The 19,846-nt window shown below is 46.0% G+C and overlaps 1 protein-coding gene across 2 annotated transcripts; it reads left to right on the forward strand.

The window, feature by feature from the left end:
• Positions 1 to 758: 758 nt before the first annotated feature.
• CIMIP1 (ciliary microtubule inner protein 1) lies at positions 759 to 16,380 on the forward strand. 2 transcript variants are annotated; one of them, XM_086330937.1, is made up of 4 exons: positions 759 to 881; positions 8,040 to 8,121; positions 9,527 to 9,628; positions 15,975 to 16,380. In XM_086330937.1, the coding sequence occupies exons 1-4, from the start codon at positions 814 to 816 to the stop codon at positions 16,134 to 16,136; spliced, it is 414 nt and encodes a 137-aa protein (XP_086187063.1). In that variant the 5' UTR covers positions 759 to 813; the 3' UTR covers positions 16,137 to 16,380. The 2 variants fall into 2 exon arrangements, with proteins under 2 accessions (XP_086187063.1, XP_086187064.1); XM_086330938.1 differs by lacking the exon at positions 9,527 to 9,628.
• Positions 16,381 to 19,846: the final 3,466 nt, after the last annotated feature.

Raw genomic sequence — 19,846 nt, forward strand, 5'->3', positions numbered from 1 at the left:
AGGGCAGGGAGGTCAATAGGTCAGTCAACAAACACCCCATGAGCATCCCAGTGATGAGGGATTAGTGTTGATGGGCATGAAAGAGAGGTTGGGGTGTGGGGTCGGAAGGCAGTATTATCTTTGAGCTGCATTTGGAGATAATTATAAAGAGTGGATGCCAAAGAAATGCATGTATAGCCACATGCATGTGTAGCCAAAAGTCACGTGCGCTGAAATTCACAGCAGCACTTTCGTGGAGGCCCCAAAGATTGGCCCCAGTGCCGTCTGCATGGAAGTGACCACACCCTGGGTACTCGCGGCAATACGGCTGAACCTGTCAAACGTAACACTGGAACAAGGAAGCCAGAGAAAAACGACACCAGGATGCTAAGAGAAGTTGACAAAAGAGGTGGGCTGGGGTGACCTATTTCGTAATCCAGGAGGTGGTTACAGGAGTCTCTATGACAGAATCCATTAAGCTCGGTACACTTAGGCTTGGTACACCTGGCGAGTATACTTGCGTGACAGGTCTAAAAGGAGGAGGGCGTGTAAGGTCTTGAGGTTTCCCCAAGGTTTTCCCCAGAGGAGGAGGGCTGTGGCAGCCCCGGACAAAGCAGGTGGGCAGGGAGGCGCGCGAAGAGCGTGACTGTGGACCGAGGTTGTCAGTAGGCGCCCTGACGCCTGGAGAGGAGAGCCCGGCTGCCCCAATCTCTCCAGGTGCGGCCCCGGCTCCGCCTCCGCGTCCCGCGTTGCTCAGCAACCGGTCTCCAAGGAGACTTGAGACGCTGAGCCCGAGGCCTGAGCGCGCGGGGGCGTGCCAAGACCCCAGGCCCCATGGCGCAGAAACCGATCAGCACGGCTGCGGCCGAGCGCATGAACCTCGTGGCCCAGGATGAGATCTGGTAAGGCCGGGGACTCAGTAACCCAGTGGGCTGGACCGTTCCCACCCAAAGTGTGCGCACCTGGCAGCCTCAGTTTTCCCACCAAGTCCTGGAAGTGGTCGACTTCTGGGCGCTAGGAGTGTGTGCTGGAGGTGGTGGGGGTGCCTTGCGGAAAGAGCCTTTCTCTTTCTCTTCTTTGGCCCACCACAGAGGCGTGAAACATTTTGCATCTGGCCCTACAGTCCTCCGCAAAGCTTTGCTTGTTGAGAGCCGACGGTTGAGTGCTTATTTTTAAGATTTACCCAATGTTTTAAAAAATCTTAATATTTGTTCTGGAACTCTCTTGCTTTTTCCATGATCCAGTGGATGTTGGCAATTTGATCTCTGGTTCCTCTGCCTTTTCTAAAACCAGCTTGAATATCTGGAAGTTCATGGTTCACGTACTGCTGAAGCCTAGCTTGGAGAATTTTGAGCATTACTTTACTACCGTGTGAGATGAGTGCAATTGTGTGGTAGTTTGAGCATTCTTTGCCATTGCCTTTCTTTGGGATTGGAATGAAAACTGACCTTTTCCAGTCCTGTGGCCACTGCTGAGTTTTCCAAATTTGCTGGCATATTGAGTGCAGCACTTTCACAGCATCATCTTTCAGGGTTTGAAATAGCTCAACTGGAATTCCATCACCTCCACTAGCTTCGTCCTGGTTTTAGAAAAGGCAGAGGAACCAGAGATCAAATTGCCAACATCCTCTGGATCATCAAAAAAGCAAGAGAGTTCAAGAAAAACATCTATTTCTGCTTTATTGACTATGCCAAAGCCTTTGACCATGTGGATCACAATCAACTGTGGAAAATTCTGAAAGAGGTGGGAATACCAGACCACCTGACCTGCCTCTTGAGAAACTTATATGCAGGTCAGGAAGCAACAGTTAGAACTGGACATGGAACAACAGACTGGTTCCAAATAGGAAAAGGAGTACGTCAAGGCTGTATGTTGTCACCCTGCTTATTTAACTTATATGCAGAATACATCATGAGAAACGCTGGGCTGGAAGAAGCACAAGCTGGAATCAAGATTGCCGGGAGAAATATCAATAACCTCAGATATGCAGATGACACCACCCTTATGGCAGAAAGTGAAGAGGAACTAAAAAGCCTCTTGATGAAAGTGAGAGAGGAAAGTGAAAATTTTGGCTTAAAGCTCAACATTCAGATAACTAAGATCATGGCATCCGGTCCCATCACTTCATGGTAGATAGATGGGGAAACAGTGGCTGACTTTATTTTTGGGGGCTCCAAAATCACTGCAGATGGCGATTGCAGCCATGAAATTAAAAGATGCTTACTCCTTAGAAGGAAAGTTATGCCCAACCTAGACAGCATATTAAAAAGCAGAGATATTACTTTGCCAACAAAGGTCTGTCTAGTCAAGGCTATGGTTTTTCCAGTGGTCATGTATGGATGTGAGAGTTGGACTATAAAGAAAGCTGAGCGCCGAAGAATTGATGCTTTTGAACTGTGGTGTTGAAGACTCTTGAGAGTCCCTTGGACTGCAAGGAGATCCAACCAGTCCATCCTAAAGGAGACCAGTCCTGGGTGTTCATTGGAAGGACTGATGTTGAGGCTGAAACTCCAATACTTTGGCCACCTCATGTGAAGAGCTGACTCATTGGAAAAGACCCTGATGCTGGGAGGGATTGGGGGCAGGAGGAGAAGGGGATGACAGAGGATGAGATGGCTGGATGGCCTCACCGACTCGATGCACATGAGTTTGGGTGAACTCTGGAAGTTGGTGATGGACAGGGAGGCCTGGCGTGCTGTGATTCATGGGGTCACAAAGAGTCAGACACAACTGAGTGACTGAACTGAACTGAGTATTTGTTCAGTTCGAAAGAGAGCACTTTATATTTACTCTTGCTTATCCTGGTTTTTCAACGAGTTTTAAAGAATTAAATTCATTTTCTAAAAAATTCATATTCAGTAAACATCTATAATGGATGTTTCTATTTGCCTTTCTGTCCCATTGCTAGGTAATATCCCATCTCTTTGAAGTTTTAACCAATATGGAAAGTTACTAATTTAGATACAAATAAATAAATGCAGTGTTAGTCACTCAGTAGTGTCCAACTCTTTGCAACCCCGTGGACTGTAATCTGCCAGGCTCCTCTGTCCATGTAATTCTCCAGGCAAGAATACTTGACTGGGTAGTCATTTCCCTTCACCAGGGGATATTTAGCAACAACAAACCATCATTGCTAACCTCTTAAACTTCAGTTATCTTATTTTCATCTCTTAAGACTTATACCATTTCCTTGAAAATCCTGTAATAGTCACTTCATATTTTTCTTTAAATTAGCTTTGTTTGACCTAATAAACTTCTTTTTATAGAAAACTTTATATCACTCTTGAAAATGGAAAGCCAGTGTTATTTGCAATAAATACAGGCTATTATTATTTTTTTAATCTTTATTTTTATCCAGGTACCCACAGTAGGAAATATTATACTACCATAGCAGGGTCTGTTTCCTCTGCTTAGAATGCCCTTTTCTCTCTTCCCCCACCAAACAAACTCCTACTTATCCTTCAAGACCCAAATCAGAGGGCCCCTCGTTGGTGAACAGAGCCAGTTAAGCCCTTAGACTGTTCTGCCCCATGTCACAGTGGCTGTTGAGCACTGGATAGGTAACTATTCCAAATTGGAATGAGCTATAATGGCACCCCACTCCAGTACTTTTGCCTGGAGAATCCCATGCATGGAGGAGCCTGGTAGGCTGCAGTCCATGGGGTCGCTGGAGTCAGACACAACTGAGCGACTTCACTTTCACTTTTCACTTTCGTGCATTGGAGAGGGAAATGGCAACCCACTGCAGTGTTCTTGACTGGAGAATCCCAGGGACAGGGAAGCCTGGTGGGCTGCCGTCTATGGGGTCGCACAGAGTCGGATACAACTGAAGCGACTTAGCAGTAGCAGCAGCATAAATATAAAACACTAGATTTCAAAAACTTCATGCCCCTAAAAAGTGACACCAGAATTAAATTTACCTGTTTATTTTCGCTTTTTTAAAAATGTGGCTCTAGAATATTTTAAGTACATATATGGCTCATCTTTCTGTCTCATGTTACACTTTCTTTGGAAATAGACTCAGCTTTAGGTGCTCAATGATTCCTAAAATGTCAGTGTTCACTCTTGCCATCTCCTGTTTGACCACTTCTGATTTACCTTGATTCGTGGACTTAACATTCCAGGTTCCTATGCAATATTGTTCTTTACAGCATTGGACTTTACTTCCATCACCAGTCACATCCATAACTGGGCGTTGCTTTTGTTTTGGCTCTGTCTCTTCATTCTTTCTGGAGTTATTTCTCCACTCTTCTCCAGTAGCATATTGGGCACCTACTGACCTGGGGAGTTCATCTTTCAGTGTCCTATCTTTTTGCCTTTTCATACTGTTCATGGTATTCTCAAGAATACTGAAGTGGTTTGCCGTTCCCTCTCCAGTGGACCATATTTTGTCAGAACTCTCCACCATGACCCACCCATCTTGGATATCTCTACATGGCATGGCTCATAGTTTTATTGAGTTAGACAAGGCTGTGGTCCATGTGATCAGTTTGGTTAGTTTCCTGTGATTGTGGTTTTCATTCTGTCTTCCCTCTGAGGGATAAGGATAAGAGGCTTATGGAAGTTTCCTGTTGGGAGAGACTGACTGTAGGGAAAACTGGGTCTTGTTCTGATGGGCAGGTCCATGCTCATCCAAAAAAGATGTCCTTTTCATTATAGGGGAATGAAATGCAAAAATAGGAAATTAAGAGATACCTGGAGTAACAGGCAAATTTGGCCTTGGAGTTCAAAATGAAGCAGGGCAAAGGCTAACAGAGTTTTTGCTAAGAGAATGCACTGGTCATAGCAACACCCTCTTACAACAACATAAGAGAAAACTCTACATATGGACATCACCAGATGGTCAATACCAAAATCAGATAGATTATATTCTTTGCAGCCAAAGGAGAAGCTCTATACAGTCAGCAAAAACAAGACCCAGAGCTGACTGTGGCTCAGATCATGAACTCCTTATTGCCAAATTCCGGCTAAAATTGAAGAAAGTAGGGAAAACCACTAGACCATTCAGGTATGAAAAGAAAGTGAAAGTGAAGTCTCTTAGTCGTGTCTGACTCTTTGTGACCCCATGGACACCAGGCTCCTCCATCCATAGGATTTTCTAGGCAAGAGTACTGGATTGGGTTGCCATTTCCTTCTCCAGGGAATCTTCCTGACCCAGGGATTGAACCCAGGTCTCCTGCATTGTAGACAGATACTTTACCATGATCTAAATCAAATCCCTTACAATTATACAGTAGAAGTGACAAATAGCTTCAAGGGGTTGTATCTGATAGACCAAGTACCTGAAGAACTGTAGACAGAGGTTCGTGACATTGTACAGGAGGCAGTAATCAACACCATCTCCAAGAAAAAGAAATGCAGAAAGACAAAATGGTTATCTGAGGAGGCCTTACAAACAGCTGAGAAAAGAAAAGAAGTGAAAGGCAAAGGAGAAAAGGAAAGATAAACCCGTTTGAATGCAGAGTTCCAAAGAACAGCAGGAGAGATAAGAAAGCCTTCCTCAGTGATTGATGCAAAGAAATAAAGAAAAACAATAGAATGTGAAAGACTAGAGATCTCTTGAAGAAAATTAGAGATACCAAGAGAACATTTCACGCAAAGACGGGCACAATAAAGGACAGAAATGGTATGGACCTAACAGAAGCAGAAGATATAAAGAAGAGGTGTCAAGAACACACAGAAGAACTATACAAAAAGATCTTCATAACCCAGATAACCATGATGGTGTGATCACTCACCTAGAGCCAGACATCCTGGAATGCAAAGTCAAGTGGGCCTTAGGAAGCATCACTACAAACAAAGCTAGTGGAGAGGACAGAATTCCAGTTGAGCTATTTCAAATCCTGAAAGATGATGCTGTGAAAGTGCTGCACTCAATATGCCAGCAAATTTGGAAAACTCAGCAGTGGCCACAGGACTGGAAAAGGTCAGTTTTCATTCCAATCCCAAAGAAAGGCAGTGCCAAAGAATGTTCAAACTACTGAACAATTGCACTCATCTCATATGTTAGCAAAGTAACGCTCAAAATTCTCCAAGCCAGGCTTCAACAGTTACATGAACTGTGAACTTTCAGATTTTCAAGCTGGTTTTAGAAAAGGCAGAGGAGCCAGAGATCAAATTGCCAACATCCGTTGGATCATTGAAAAAGCGAGAGAGTTCCTGAAAAACATCTACTTCTGTTTTATTGACTATACCAAAGCCTTTGACTGGGTGGATCACAACAAACTGTGGAAAATTCTGAAAGAGATACCAGAATTTCTGGGAATACCAGACCACCTGACCTGCTTCCTGAGAAATCTGTATGCAGGTCAAGAAGCAACAATTAGAACTCAACATGGAACAACAGACTGGTTCCAAATAGGAAAAGGAGTACGTCAAGGCTGTATATTGTCACCCTGCTTATTTAACTTATATGCAGAGTACATCATGCGAAATGCTGGGCTGGATGAAGCACAAGCTGGAATCAAGATCACTGGAAGAAATATCAATAACCTCAGATATACAGATGATACCACCCTTATGGAGGAAAGCGAAGAAGAACTAAAGAGCTTTCATCACTTTCTTGATGAAAGTGAAAGAGGAGAGTGAAAAAGTTGGCTTAAAACTCAACATTCAGAAAACTAAGATCATGACATCCAGTCCCATCACTTCATGGCAAATAGATGGAGAAACAATGGAAACAGTGAGATCAGACTTTATTTTTCTGGGCTCCAAAATCATTGCAGATGGTGACTGCAGCCGTGAAATTAAAAGACGCTTGCTCGTTGGAAGAAAAGCTATGGCCAACCTAGACAGCATATTGAATCACAGAGACATAATTTTTCCAACAAAGGTCCATCTAGTCAAAGCTATGGTTTTTCCAGTAGTCATGTATGATTGTGAGAGTTGGACCATAGAGAAAGCTGAGCACTGAAGAAATGATGCTTTTGAACTGTGGTGTTGGAGAAGACTCTTGAGAGTTCCCTTGGACTGCAAGGAGATCAAACCAGTCAATCCTAAAGTAAATCAGTCCTGAATATTCCTTGGAAGGACTGATGCTGAAGCTGAAACTCCAATACTTTGGCTACTGATGTGAAGAACTGACTCATTGGGAAAGACCCTGATGCTGGGAAAGATTGAAGGTGGGAGAAGAAGGGGACGACAGAGGATGAGATGGTTGGATGGCATCACTAACTCAATGGACATGAGTTTGAGCAAACTCCAGGTGTTGGTGATGGACAGGGAAGCCTGGCATGATGCAATCCATGAGGTCGCAAAGAATCGGACATGACTGAGTGGTTTAACTGATTTAGGTGCTCAGCCCCTCCCCCCCGGGGAAATAGCTTGGGCCTCAGAAACTGTTGAGACATTAAAGGGGGCTTGGGGTGCAGACACTGGTTCCAAAAGAGGAAAGGAAACTTGAAAATCCAAATGAATAAATGTTTAATCAGTTTTTTGGTAAAAGACACACCTGCACTTCAACTGAAACTCACCTCAGCTCGTGGGTAGTTATGTATAAATTATATCACGTGTGCAGCAAAAGCAGGGCCAGGATTAGGGTGGAACAAACGAGGGGCCTGGGGTGCAGTGTTTAAGGAGGGCTCCCTGTCACGGTCATGCAGGTTCTGGCTCTGCCCTTGCAAGAACTGGGAATGGGTGCCTCCTTAAATTTTGCACCCTAGTACCTCACTCTGCCCTGGTCCTTGCTCTGGAAACAAAGGAACTTTACTTATACCTCCATCAGGATTTAACACTCCCCCATTACTGCAGGTCCAAGGGCCCCTAAAATAAGGGATCCAGTATCGAGATGACCCCTAGGGCAGAGGCAGCCCTAGTCTTGTCTGGTCCTTGATGTACTATCCAACCAGCATCTCTGGTTCTAAGACACGTGTCTCCCTTTCATGAATGACAATCCCCCAGTGACAGGGCCTCCCACTCTCTCCCTGTTTGGGAATCATCACTCAGTCCAGGTGCATCAATGAAGGTCAAATTCTCCCCAGGGCACCTTTTAGGGTTTGCTATGTCAACCCTTTTCAAATGTTGTACATCACTTAAGAACTCTTCCCCCCGCCTCCCCCTAGGAAATATCGCCTGAAGGCTGAAAACGAAGCACGGCAAAACTGGGCCCAGAATTGGGGATTTTTATCAACACCCTTCGAGGAGGTAAATGTAAAGTTGATGACCCTGGAGGTTATAGACCCAATCATTTCCAAGAATAAGTGGTTATGAAGTGTTTAATTCAAAGGAATAAATTTATAGAGCATGTTGAAGATGGCTGACACCTGAAAGTTCCTTTGATTTAAAAATTTATTGAGTTTTACTACATGCCAGGCACATTCTAGGTGCTTCATCCAAACCAGCTTGTTGAATCCATAAGACAAGCCCTGTGCAGAGAAGGATGCTATTTGAGGCCCATTTTACAAATGAGGAATTTGAGCTCTAAAAAGTACAAAGTTACACAGCTAAGAAAGGCACCAAAGGAAGATGCTGGTCTGGTTGATTCCAGGGCTACTCAGCCTTGGACTTGCCATCTGTAAAATGGGGTGATAGTCCTCACTGCCTCATTGGGTGACTGTGAGGTTCAGAGGGAAAGAAAGGAGAGGCCAAGTGAATATCTGCAAGATTATTAGGAAAATAACTCTTGGTATTTCCTACACCAGAAATGAGGGAAGGGACCAGAGATAATAAATAGGGAGTGTTGGGGACATCAGCAGAGACCTCTAACCCCAGCCAGAGGCACCAAGATCAGCCTTGCTGAGGGCTCACAGGCAAGACAGACTCAGCTGCATTTTCTGATTGTTCAAGAGAGTCTGGAAATTCAGATGCTTTAATGAAAATGTCTGAGTCTAGAATAGTGGCTCCATTTATAAAACACCATATAAAGACCCACATATATGTGGGCTTGTGTGGACTTCACCAGCATGGTGGCCAGCGGTTTGCAACCTTCCATGATATCCCTAGGACACAACATGAGGAAACCACGTTTCTCTAGAGGTGAGGCAGAATCACTCAAGGGCCGCATAATTCAAAACGTACTTGATTCTAGACCATATAAACCCCCTTTGTAATTCACCCTGTCCCACTGGCTCTGAAATTATGCCATTCTTAATGAGCTTTCTTAATACTTGGAGAGTTACACAATTTGAAATTTTATGCATAAAATGAGTCCTTATTAATATGATATGCATAAAGGAATCTGTATTAATAGTCTTCATGTGTAATTAAATCAGGATTTTGAAGAGCTCAAAATTGCTTTAAAAATTAAAAGTTGGGGGGTTGGAGGCTATCCTCCTAGTTTAGAGGCTGGTCCTGAACCTTGCTGGCAGGTTTTTAGTTTGAGTCCATAAGCTGTAACATGTTCTCACATCATGGGCAGGGCAGTAAATGGGCAGTCTGGGAGAGCCTGGGCCTGAGTTGGGCTGCCGGCAGGTCCCCACTCTGCCCCTTTCTAACATTGACCTGAGTCCCGCCTTTGTCACCTGAGAAGAGTCTTGTTCTGGGGGGACTGCGAAAGGAAGCTCCCGAAGGCTCAACCAGTGGGGCCCTGCCTCTGGGGATTGTGTTTCAGCTGATCAAGTGTGAAGAAGAACCAGCCACCCCAAAGCCCAAAATCGAGCTTCCTGAGCGGTTCCGCATCCGGCCGGTGACCCCAGTGGAGAAATACATCAAGGTTCGCAAAATCTTTTTAAGTACTTGTTTTCCTAAGTAAGAAATCTCCACCCCACCAGAAACGGTGTTGCTTCAGGTGGGCCAAGCCTTGGGCACAGGTAAGGACACAGCAGTGCCCAGGCCACAGGGACATGGGTTTCCAGTCCTTCCTAGGCCCACACATGGGAGACACAGCAGGTTATTGGTCCTTATATGTGCAGGACCTTAGAGTCCAGAGGAAGGAACTGGGATCTGAGCCTGATTTGCAGAGGGAAGCAGGGCTGCGGAATATTGAGAATTGCCTTCTTAAAATGTCACTCTTGTTGCTGAGTGAGTGACTGGGTCATCCAGAGGGGAGAAGACATAGATAGTATTCCTACCAAAGACCAGTCAGATGTGGATGTGGGGTAGATGCCTCTAGAAGTTGCTGAGCTCTGTATATCCCTGGTCTTCTCTCATGGGGAAAGTGAAAGTGTTAGTGGCTTAATCATGTCTGACTCTTTGCGACCCCATAAACTGTAGCCCACCAAGCTCCTCTGTCCATAACATTCTCCAGTCAAGAATACTGGAGTCGGTACCCATTTCCTCTTTCAGGGGATCTTTCCAACCCAGGGATCGAACACAGGTCTCCTGCCTTGCAGGCAGATTCTTTATGGTCTGAGCCACCAGGAAAGCCCTTCTCATGCCTTCTCTGTCATTTTAATCCTGGGTTCTGCTCTCCATCCACCTATGGAGCAGGCACTTCCGTGTCCCGATGTGGGGAGGGGGGATGAAAACTCAGGATGAAGGAGGCCAGGGATGGGTGAGTTCGATTCTGGATTTTCTTTCTCTGACACCCTCAGGGTCAGATGGGATGGCCAGCTTGTTTGAGTTAGGTGCTCAGTGGGTACGACCTATTAGCTGAATGAATGAAAGAATGCATTCCACTGAGATATTGAGAGGTTTCCTCTGCTGATTATACAGCAAGAGAGACTTGCTGACTTTTCTAGAAATGCAGCAAAATATAAATCATAAATTAAAATATCCATATACATACACTGACCCATGGTTAGCATTTGGGGGAGTTCTTCCAGATGCCTTCTACGCCTCATGTACCACCAATAAATGCTGGCTCATATTCTTTTATTATTGCCCTTTAGTTGCTCCCCATACTGAGTGCTTTACATGATTATCTTATTTCCACAACATCCCTGGAGAATGGATATAACTGCCATCAAACCCATTTTGCAGTTGAGGAAACCGAAGCTGACAAAGACTGAACAACTTTTCCAAGGTCAAGTGTATCTGATTTCAGAGCCCTGCTCTTAAGTGCTATCCTCAGCTACTCCTTCAACACACACACACACAAACTCATACATGCATATATACATATTTAAAAATAAAATTCCACAGACTGCTTTGTAATCTTTTTTCATTCAACAATATAGCCTATTTATCTTTCCATGCAGTCACCCATAGCATTCTGAATCATTAATATATTAATGACTGCATTTTTCTTAATTGTACGAATTGACCATAATTTATATAACTCTTCCCTTAACCCTGGACGGGCTTCCCTGGTGGCTCAGCTGGTAACGAATGCAATGCAGGAGACCCGGTTTCAATCCCTGGGTCAGGAAGATCCCCTGGAGAAGGGAATGGCTATCCACTCCAGTAATCTTGCCTGGGAAATCCCATTGACAGAGGAGCCTGGTGGCTCTAGTTCAATGGGTCACAAAGAGTCGGACACAACTGAGCAGCTAATATACACAATTTATACCATATTTTACACATTTTATACATCGTTTTTCTCTTAGCAGTTTATCTTCCAAGTCATCCCATCTCAGAACACACAGCTGCCTCCATCTTTTACATTGCTGTATAGTTTTCCGTGGTGTGGAGGGGCTGTGACTGAATGGGTCTTCAGGGGATGGACATGTGGGCTGTCCAGGCGCCTGCTGTGACACACAGGGCTGCAGTCAGCCTCCCACAATAATCTTGGTGCGTGCACATGCAGGTATTTGGATGTCTTACGATAAATGCTGAGAGGTGGATTGTCAGGTCAAAACATGTTTGTGTTTTCCTTTTTCATAGATGGCGGTAATGTTGCCCTTCACAGATTTTCCCTCTAGACCTTTGTTGACGGTGGTGTCTTCATCTCTTTGCCAGTCTGATGGGTGAAGTGTGAGCTCCCGGGGTGGATTCTGACTGCATTTCTCTTACAAGCTGGACTTGAAAGCTAGTCTGTGTGCCTGACAGCCAGTCTGGACCAGCATTGTGGAGAACTTGCTGGCTGGAGGAAACTGGCCCCGCCAGCATCTGTTCATGACCCTCCCTGCATGGGGCCTCTCAGGAGATTAATGTTAATAGTTCATCAAGAACATATGTTAAGGGGCTTCTGCCACCAGTGGCAGCTGGCCCACCAGGACTGTCCCCTCTCGCCACCGCCTCATTCAAAGATCCTTTGAGCTAAGCGTGAACTCATAACCCCAAGCATATTAAACCTCTTCATCTCAGTTCTTCTGCTTGAACGAATATTCCTCACTGCTGTCTTGGTTCAAATCCCCCCATAAGAGCAGAACAGAAGGTTATTTCAAATAGAAAGGCAAACCCTGCATAAGCATTCACCCACATTTTCCAAAAATTTTTCAAATTTCAAGGAATTGACAAATGAAATTGTGTTTTTTCATTTCAGATAGAATCCCATTTCCTTTTTGGTTTTTAATTAAAATCAATTTCTTTCACTCCTGTGGTATCTATGGTTTGGTGTGTGTGTGTGTGTTTACACACGTATCATAAAGCCTTCTAATCAAATCTGGAAGGTCTATAACTGCCAGGATACCATCTGACAATATTGCCATATATTTTATAAAGGGCACTATAAACTGTGGCTCCCCTGGTGCCTCAGTGGTAGTGAACCTGCCTGCCAATGCAGGAGACACAGGAGATACAGGTTTGATCCCTGGGTCAGGAATCTCCCCTGGCGAAGGAAATGGCAACCCACTCGAGTATTCTTGCCTGGAGAATCCCACGGACAGAGGAGCCTGGCGGGTTACAGTCCATGGGGTCTCAAAGAGCCAGACACGACTTAGCAACTGAACAACTATGAACTATAATAGTCTCTATATCTGCACCTTGCTTTTGTTTCTCTTTTTTGCTCTTTTACCAAATGAAAGTTATTTTACTGGAGGTCATGAATTAAATATGTTAAACGTTATGAGATAAAAAGACATGTTTGATGATTGATCATTATTTTCAGGGAACATGTGATCTCTGAGTCCAGCGGGTTGGTGCGTACTTACATTCAGTGAAACTTACTTAGGGACACTGGCTCTTCTTTCTGTCTTTTCTGACTTTTTTCTTCACTTTATTGACCTATAATTGACATACATTACTGAGTAAGTATAAAATACACAGCATCAGAAGTTGACTTACGTACATCATGAAATGATTATCACGCTAGGATTAGTGAAGATCCATCAGTCACTTCAGTCATGTCCGACTCTGTGTGACCCCATAGACGGCAGCCCACCAGGCTCCCCCTGTCCCTGGGATTCTCCAGGCAAGAACACCGGAGTGGGTTGCCATTTCCTTCACCAATGCATGACAGTGAAAAGTGAAAGTGAAGTCGCTCAGTCGTGTCCAACTCTTAGCGACCCCATGGACTGCAGCCTACCAGGCTTCTCCATCCATGGGATTTTCCAGGCAAAAGTACTGGAGTGGGGTGCGACTTAGCATATCATCTCATACAGATACAAAATTTAAGAACTAGAGAAACATTCCTCCTTGTGATGAGAATTCTTAGGATTTATTCTCTTAATCGTAACTGTTTTTGTATATAACATAGAGCAGCATTCATTATATTTATCATGTTGTACATTATATCCCTGGTATTTTTTATCTTATAACTCGAAGCTTGTACCTTTTGACCACCTTCATCCTATCCCCCTCCTCTCCGGCCTTTCCTCTGGTAACCTCAAAACTGATCTCTTTTCCTATGAGTTTGTTTTAGAAGTATAATTGACCTACAATGCTGTTGGTTTCTGTTATACAGCATAGTGACTCAGTGTTTCTAAACATTTCAAAATGATCACAAGTCTAGTTATGATCTGTCACCATACAAAGATATTACATAATTACTGACTATATTCCCCACACTACGTTTCATACCGTGACTCATTTATTTTGTAGCTGGAAGTCTGTACCTCCTAATCTCCACCTATTTCTCTCCTCCTCCACCTCCCCTCTGGCGACTACCTGTGTGCTCTCTGTTTCTGTGACTCTGTTTCTGTTGTTCATTTGTTTTTTAAGAATCCATATGTAAGTGAAATCATGCAGTATTTGTCTTTCTCTGTCTGACTTATTTCACTGCTAAGAATTCTTCTAGGCCCACCTATGTTGTCACCAGTGGGAAGATTTCATTAGTTTTATTGCTGAGTAATATCCCGTTGTGTGTACAGACCACATCTTTATTCATTCACCTATTGATGGGCATTTAGATTGCTTCCTTATCTTGGCTATTGCAAATAATGGTTCAGTTAACATTTATTGTCATTTAGTCGTTGTCATGTCCAACTCTTTGTGACCACATGAACTGCAGCACACCAGGCTCCTCTGTCCTCCACTATATCCCACAGTTTACTCAAACTCATGTCCATTGAGTTGGTGATGCCATCCAACCATCTCATCCTGTGTCATCCCCTTCTCCTCCTGCCCTCAATCTTTCCTAGCATCAGGGTCTTTTCCAGTGAATCGGCTCTTCGCATCAGGTGGCCAAAGGATTGGAGCTTCAGCTTCAGCATCAGTCCTTCCAATGAATATTCAGGGTTGATTTCCTTTAGGATTGACTGGTTTGACCTCCTTGCAGCCCAAGGGACTCTCAAGAGTCTTCTCTAACACCACAGTTCAAAAGCATCAACACTTTGGCACTCAGCTTTCTTTAACATGTTCAATTAACATAGAGTTGCATATATCTTTTTGAATTACTGCTTTCATTTACTTTAGATAAATATCCAGGAGTGGAATTGTTAGATCCTACAATAGTTCTATTTTTACTTTTCTAACAAACTGTTTTCCACAGTGACTGCACCAGTTTACATCCCACCAACAATGGCACCCCACTCCAGTACTTTTGCCTGGAAAATCCCATGGACGGAGAAGCCTGGTAGGCTGCAGTCCATGGGGTCGCTAAGAGTCGGACACGACTGAGCGACTTCACTTTCACTTTTCACTTTCATGCATTGGAGAAGGAAATGGCAACCCACTCCAGTGTTCTTGCCTGGAGAATCCCAGGGACGGCAGAGCCTGGTGGGCTGCTGTCTATGGGGTCACACAGAGTCGGACATGACTGAAATGACTTAGCAGCAGCAGCAGCAACAGTGCATGAGGGTTCCCTTTCCTCCACATCATTGCCAACACATTACTTGTTGTCTTTTTGATGATGGCCACTCTGACAGGTGTGATGTTTGGTGACACTGAACATTTTCGTGTGACTATTAACTGCCTGTATATCTTCCTTGGGAAAATGTCTACTAGGGTGCTCTGCCTACCTTTCAATCAAGTTGTTTGTTTCTGTGATGCTGAGTTATACGAGTTCTTTGTACATTTTGGATATTAACCCTTAATCGGATACGTTTGCAAATATCTTCCCCCGTTCAATAGGCGGCCTTTTTTGTCCTATTGATTGTTTCCATTTAGTTTGATGTAGTACCCACTTGTTTACGTTTGCCTTAGGAGACATATCCAAAAAATTATTGCTAAGACCAACATCAGAAAGTGTGCTGCCAATGTTTTCTTCTGGAAGTTTTATTATTTCAGATCTTAGCTTTAAGTCTTTAATCCATTTGAGTTCATTTCTGTGCATGATGTGAGAAGTAGACCAGTTTGCTTCTTTCCCATGTTGTTGTTTCGTTGCCAAGTCATGTCCGACTCTTGTGACCCCATGGACTGTAGCCCGCCTGGCTCCTCTGTCCGTGGGATTATCCAGGCAAGAATACTGAACTGTGGGTTGCCACTTCCTCCTCCAGGGGATCTTCCCCACCCAAGGATCAAACCTGGGTATCCCATGTCTTCTCCACTGCAGGCAGATTCTTTACACATTGAGCCATTGGGTAGCTGTCCAGTTTTCCCAACACCATGTTTCCCAGAGGATGTCTTTTCCCCATTATATATCCTGCCTCCTTTCAGGTGGATTAAGGCCCCATAGAAGTGCAAGTTCATTTCTGGGCTCTCTGTTCTATTCCATTGACCCATGTGTCTGTTGGTGGTCTATACCAGGGTTCTTTCTGTCTTCTCCACACCAGGTCTCACACGCCGATCCTGATGCGTCTGGAGACACACCTCCTGTGGCTGTGGCCCAAGGCAACTCATCCTCTGTCCTTCTATTGCAGGTGCTTCCCTCCCCCCCAGTCCCGAAGACCACACAGGGCTTCATCGGCTGGCGGTCCGGGGTGCCAGGCCTGAACAAGTGTCTGGAGCACGACTATGAGATCAGAAGCTGCAAAGGGGCATATGCCAAGGAGCTAAACTGGCCGAAACAAGGCATACACTGAGTCCAGATGGAGACCCCGGCCCCTGGGGCAAGGAAGGGCAGACCGTCAGCCCCAGTGCCCGTGCCCAGGAAAGGACAAGCTCCAGACCTCCCCCTGAGGTCAGAGTTCCCCCCAACACGTGTTCATGGGATGCTGTTGCAAAGAACACAAAACAGTCCTTAGACATTTTCATCAGTTCTTCCCTTCTGGAACATTCTTGTAATGCATTCATTCTTGGCTAATGCAATGAATAAGGCAAAATAGACTCCCTGAATGTTTTTTCATACCTTGAGAAATTTCAGGGATAGCTTTAAAAGACACAATGTGATCTCATTTTTAAATATTTGTCTAAATCCTTATTGTCGTCTTCCATCCCCTTTCTCACCATCCTTGTTAAGATGAGGTGGTTGGCCAGGTGTTTCTGTACCTCAGCACCCCTGGGCCTGCTTTTCAGGAGGAATAACGTGCTCTGAGGACCCCTCCACAGTCATTCCCCAGGATATCGGCAATATGTCAACAGCTTTAAAGCAGAAACAAGCACAAAATTAGCAGTGAGCACAGATTTCCAGGAAGGATGGGTTTCCCAGTGCTCCCTAGAAACCCCATCCTGACCTGGTCTGCCCCCCACCCAACCACCCTCCCACCCACTACAGCAAAGACAGCAGCTGAGCTGGCCAGCGTCCTTCCCCTGGGGGCCTTTGACATCCACCCTGTGGTCAGCATTTGAGTCCACTGCCGTCTCTGAGGCTTGGCTCCAGTTCCTACAAATGGGGGTGGACGTGGGGAGTGGGGCATCCAGTTGGTGCAAGAGGACCAAGAGGAGCAGCCAACAGGCCCTTGGGCCCCACCAGCTGGACCCCAGGGAGCCGGAGAGGGGAGAGTTTACACGTGGCCTGTGGAGGCCTGTGTTTCGTTTCTGAGTAGCAGAGGATGGTGTCTCCTTCAGCCCCGGGGTGGGCAGGGCAGGGGCAGCAACATCAGTTACCTGCCCTCCATGACGTCACGCTCCTTCCTCCTCTTGGTGGTCCCAGTGTCACTGTTGATGGGGTGGGTTCCTCCCTGTGTTTGCTTGACCGAGGTGGGCTGCAAGCACTTGTACCTGGTGGAACCCACCTGCGAGGCCCACCCATCCTCCTGCTCACCTTCCTGTCCAGGTGTGGTGGGTATGCTTTACCAACCCAAGATTCCCTCATCTAGAAACGTCCCCTGACCCTAGCATGCTAGGCCTCAACTAGCACACTTCTAAAGGGGCTCTGTGACTCTGGGGCACCCAGTGCTAGGGGGAGAGGATTATTGCTGAGTCTGGGCCACCATCCCCTCCAAGTTCTGGGCTCAGTGTCGGAACCCCACAGGCCCTGGGGGAGAATTGCTCTTGTTCGGGGAGTGGTTCTCTATAAAGTCTGCAGGATGTTCCCTGAGGGATCGGTCTCCCTACTACCCCGGGGGTGGGGGATGGGGCCTGGCTGCAGACAGCTGCGGAGCCAGTTGATCAGACACTGAGAACAGAGGCACAGCACAGAGCCTCCTCCCAGCCTTCTCGATGGTTCTCTGCCCCTCAAGGCTTGCCTCCAAACCAGAGAAGGAAACTCGGGCTCTCACAGGCTACCTGGCCTGAAAGAGCCAGAACACAAGAGAATCAGCCCTTCAAGATGCCTGGTCATTCCCTCTGAGCATGGTGCCTGCCCTTATCGCCTGCCGCGTGGATCACATGGACCACGGCCGCCAGGAAATCCCTCAGTCATCCTGCTGATATCCCAGGGGCCACACATACAAAGGAGAGATGCCACAGCTCTTCAGGTCCTGAGAAACAGACGGCCAAGGTATTACGGGATGAACCGTGTACTCCCCAAGAAAGATCTGTCGTAGTTCTAACCTCCAGCACTTGTGAATGTGGCCTGATTTAGAAACAGGGTCATTGCAGAGGGAATTAGTTAAATTAGGATGAAGTCATACTGGAGTTGGGGCGGGGAGACTTAATCCAATATGACTGGTGTCCTTGTAAGAAGAGCAGAGACACAGGGAGGAGACGGCCAGGTGGAGACACAGACACATGGGGAAGAAGCCATGTGATGAGGCAGAAATTGGAGTGATGTATCCACAAGCTTCCCTGGTGGCTTGATGATAAAGAATCTGCTTGCCAACGCAGGAGACGTAGGTTCAATCCCTAGGTCAGGAAGATTCCCTGGAGGAGGAAATGGCAACCCACTCCAGTGTTCTTGCCTGGATAATCCCATGGACAGAGGAACCTGGTGGGTTAGAGTTCGTGGGGTCGCAAAGAGTCAGACATGACTGAGTGATTAAACAGCAGCAATCTATAAGCCAAGGATGCTGAGAATCGCCAGCAAATCACCAGAAGCTGGGAATAGACAAGGCAGGATTCCACCCACACCTGGATTGCCCTGGGAGAGGACCAACTCCTGTTGCTTAAGTCACCCGGCTTGTAGTCCTTGGTTACAGCCATGCCGGAGCCAGGCAGAGTCTGGAGTAGATTTCACTGCCTCCTCTCCCTGCTCAGAAAACACTGTCTTCGGAGCATTTGTCTTTCACTGCTCTTGATCCAGGCTGTGTTCACATGAGACCAGGTCATGTGGCTCATTCACCTCCAAAGATGTCTCCAATCACCCAGATGTTGAGCCCGATGTAGACTAAACACCAGGATGCTCGGCCAAGTCCTCCCCACTTAAATCCTAATGTTTTGGCATCTCGGTCATTGCTGCAGGCAAGGCATCTACCCTTGAAGAAACCCATGTCCCTTGTTGTGATCAGATGCCGCTGCAGTCGAGCGGAGCAGCCAGACTCTTGTGTCTGCCAGCTTCGTCTCGACCCCACCAGGACCACATTCCCGTCTGACTGCTGTGCGTGACACAGCACATCCCTGCGGCCCAAATGTGATTCTGATTTTTCTTTTTGTTCTAATTTCTGATCATAAAATGAATCTGAGAGCCATCTTCCATGACAGTTTGTCAACAAAAATGTCTAGCAAAATGGATGGGCTCCCTTTTGTCTGGACCCCAATTCAATATATCTGGTTTGACTCTTCTGAAACTTTTTTTTGGCTGTGCTGAGTCTTTGTTGCTTTACACAGGCTGCTCTAGTTGTGGGCTTCCCTGGTGGCTTAGACAGTAAAGAATCTACCCACAGTGTGGGAGACCTGGATTTGATCCCTGATTGGAAGGATCCCCTGCAGAAGGGAATGGCTACCCACCTGTATTCTTGCCTTGAGAATTCCATGGATAGAGGAGCCTGGCAGGCAACAGTCCATAACGTCAGAGTTGGACACGACTGAGCACCTTTCACTCCTTCACTCCTCTCTAGTTGTGGCGAGCGGGGGCTGCTTTTCACTGCAGTGTGTGGGGTTCTCATTGCAGTGGTTTCTCTTATTTCAGAGCACAGGCTCTAAGGCACATGGGCTTCCATAGTCGCGGCATATGGGCTTAGCTGCCCTGCAGCATGTGAGATCCTCCCAGACCAGGGATTGAACCTGTGCCCCCTGTATTAGCAGACAGATTCTTATCCTCTGTATCACCAGGGACATCCTTCTTCTAAAACTTTAATTCTCACTTTAATTCGTTGGTCTGTGTTAATCAGTAGCCAGGCTGTAGGGAGACTGGTCAGTACTGTCAAAGGAAATGATCTGGAGGAGTAGAGCAGACCACGCCGTGGCTGAACAGCTGGACCTTCAGAAAGACCAGAAGTCTGGGTTCTAAAGGTTTTCAGGGCTCTCCTGGCCC

The sequence above is a fragment of the Bos grunniens genome, chromosome 13 (assembly GCF_055505025.1).
Source record: "Bos grunniens cultivar Pamir isolate PY7600 chromosome 13, Bosgru_T2T1.0, whole genome shotgun sequence".
NCBI classification, from domain to species: Eukaryota; Metazoa; Chordata; class Mammalia; order Artiodactyla; family Bovidae; genus Bos; species Bos grunniens.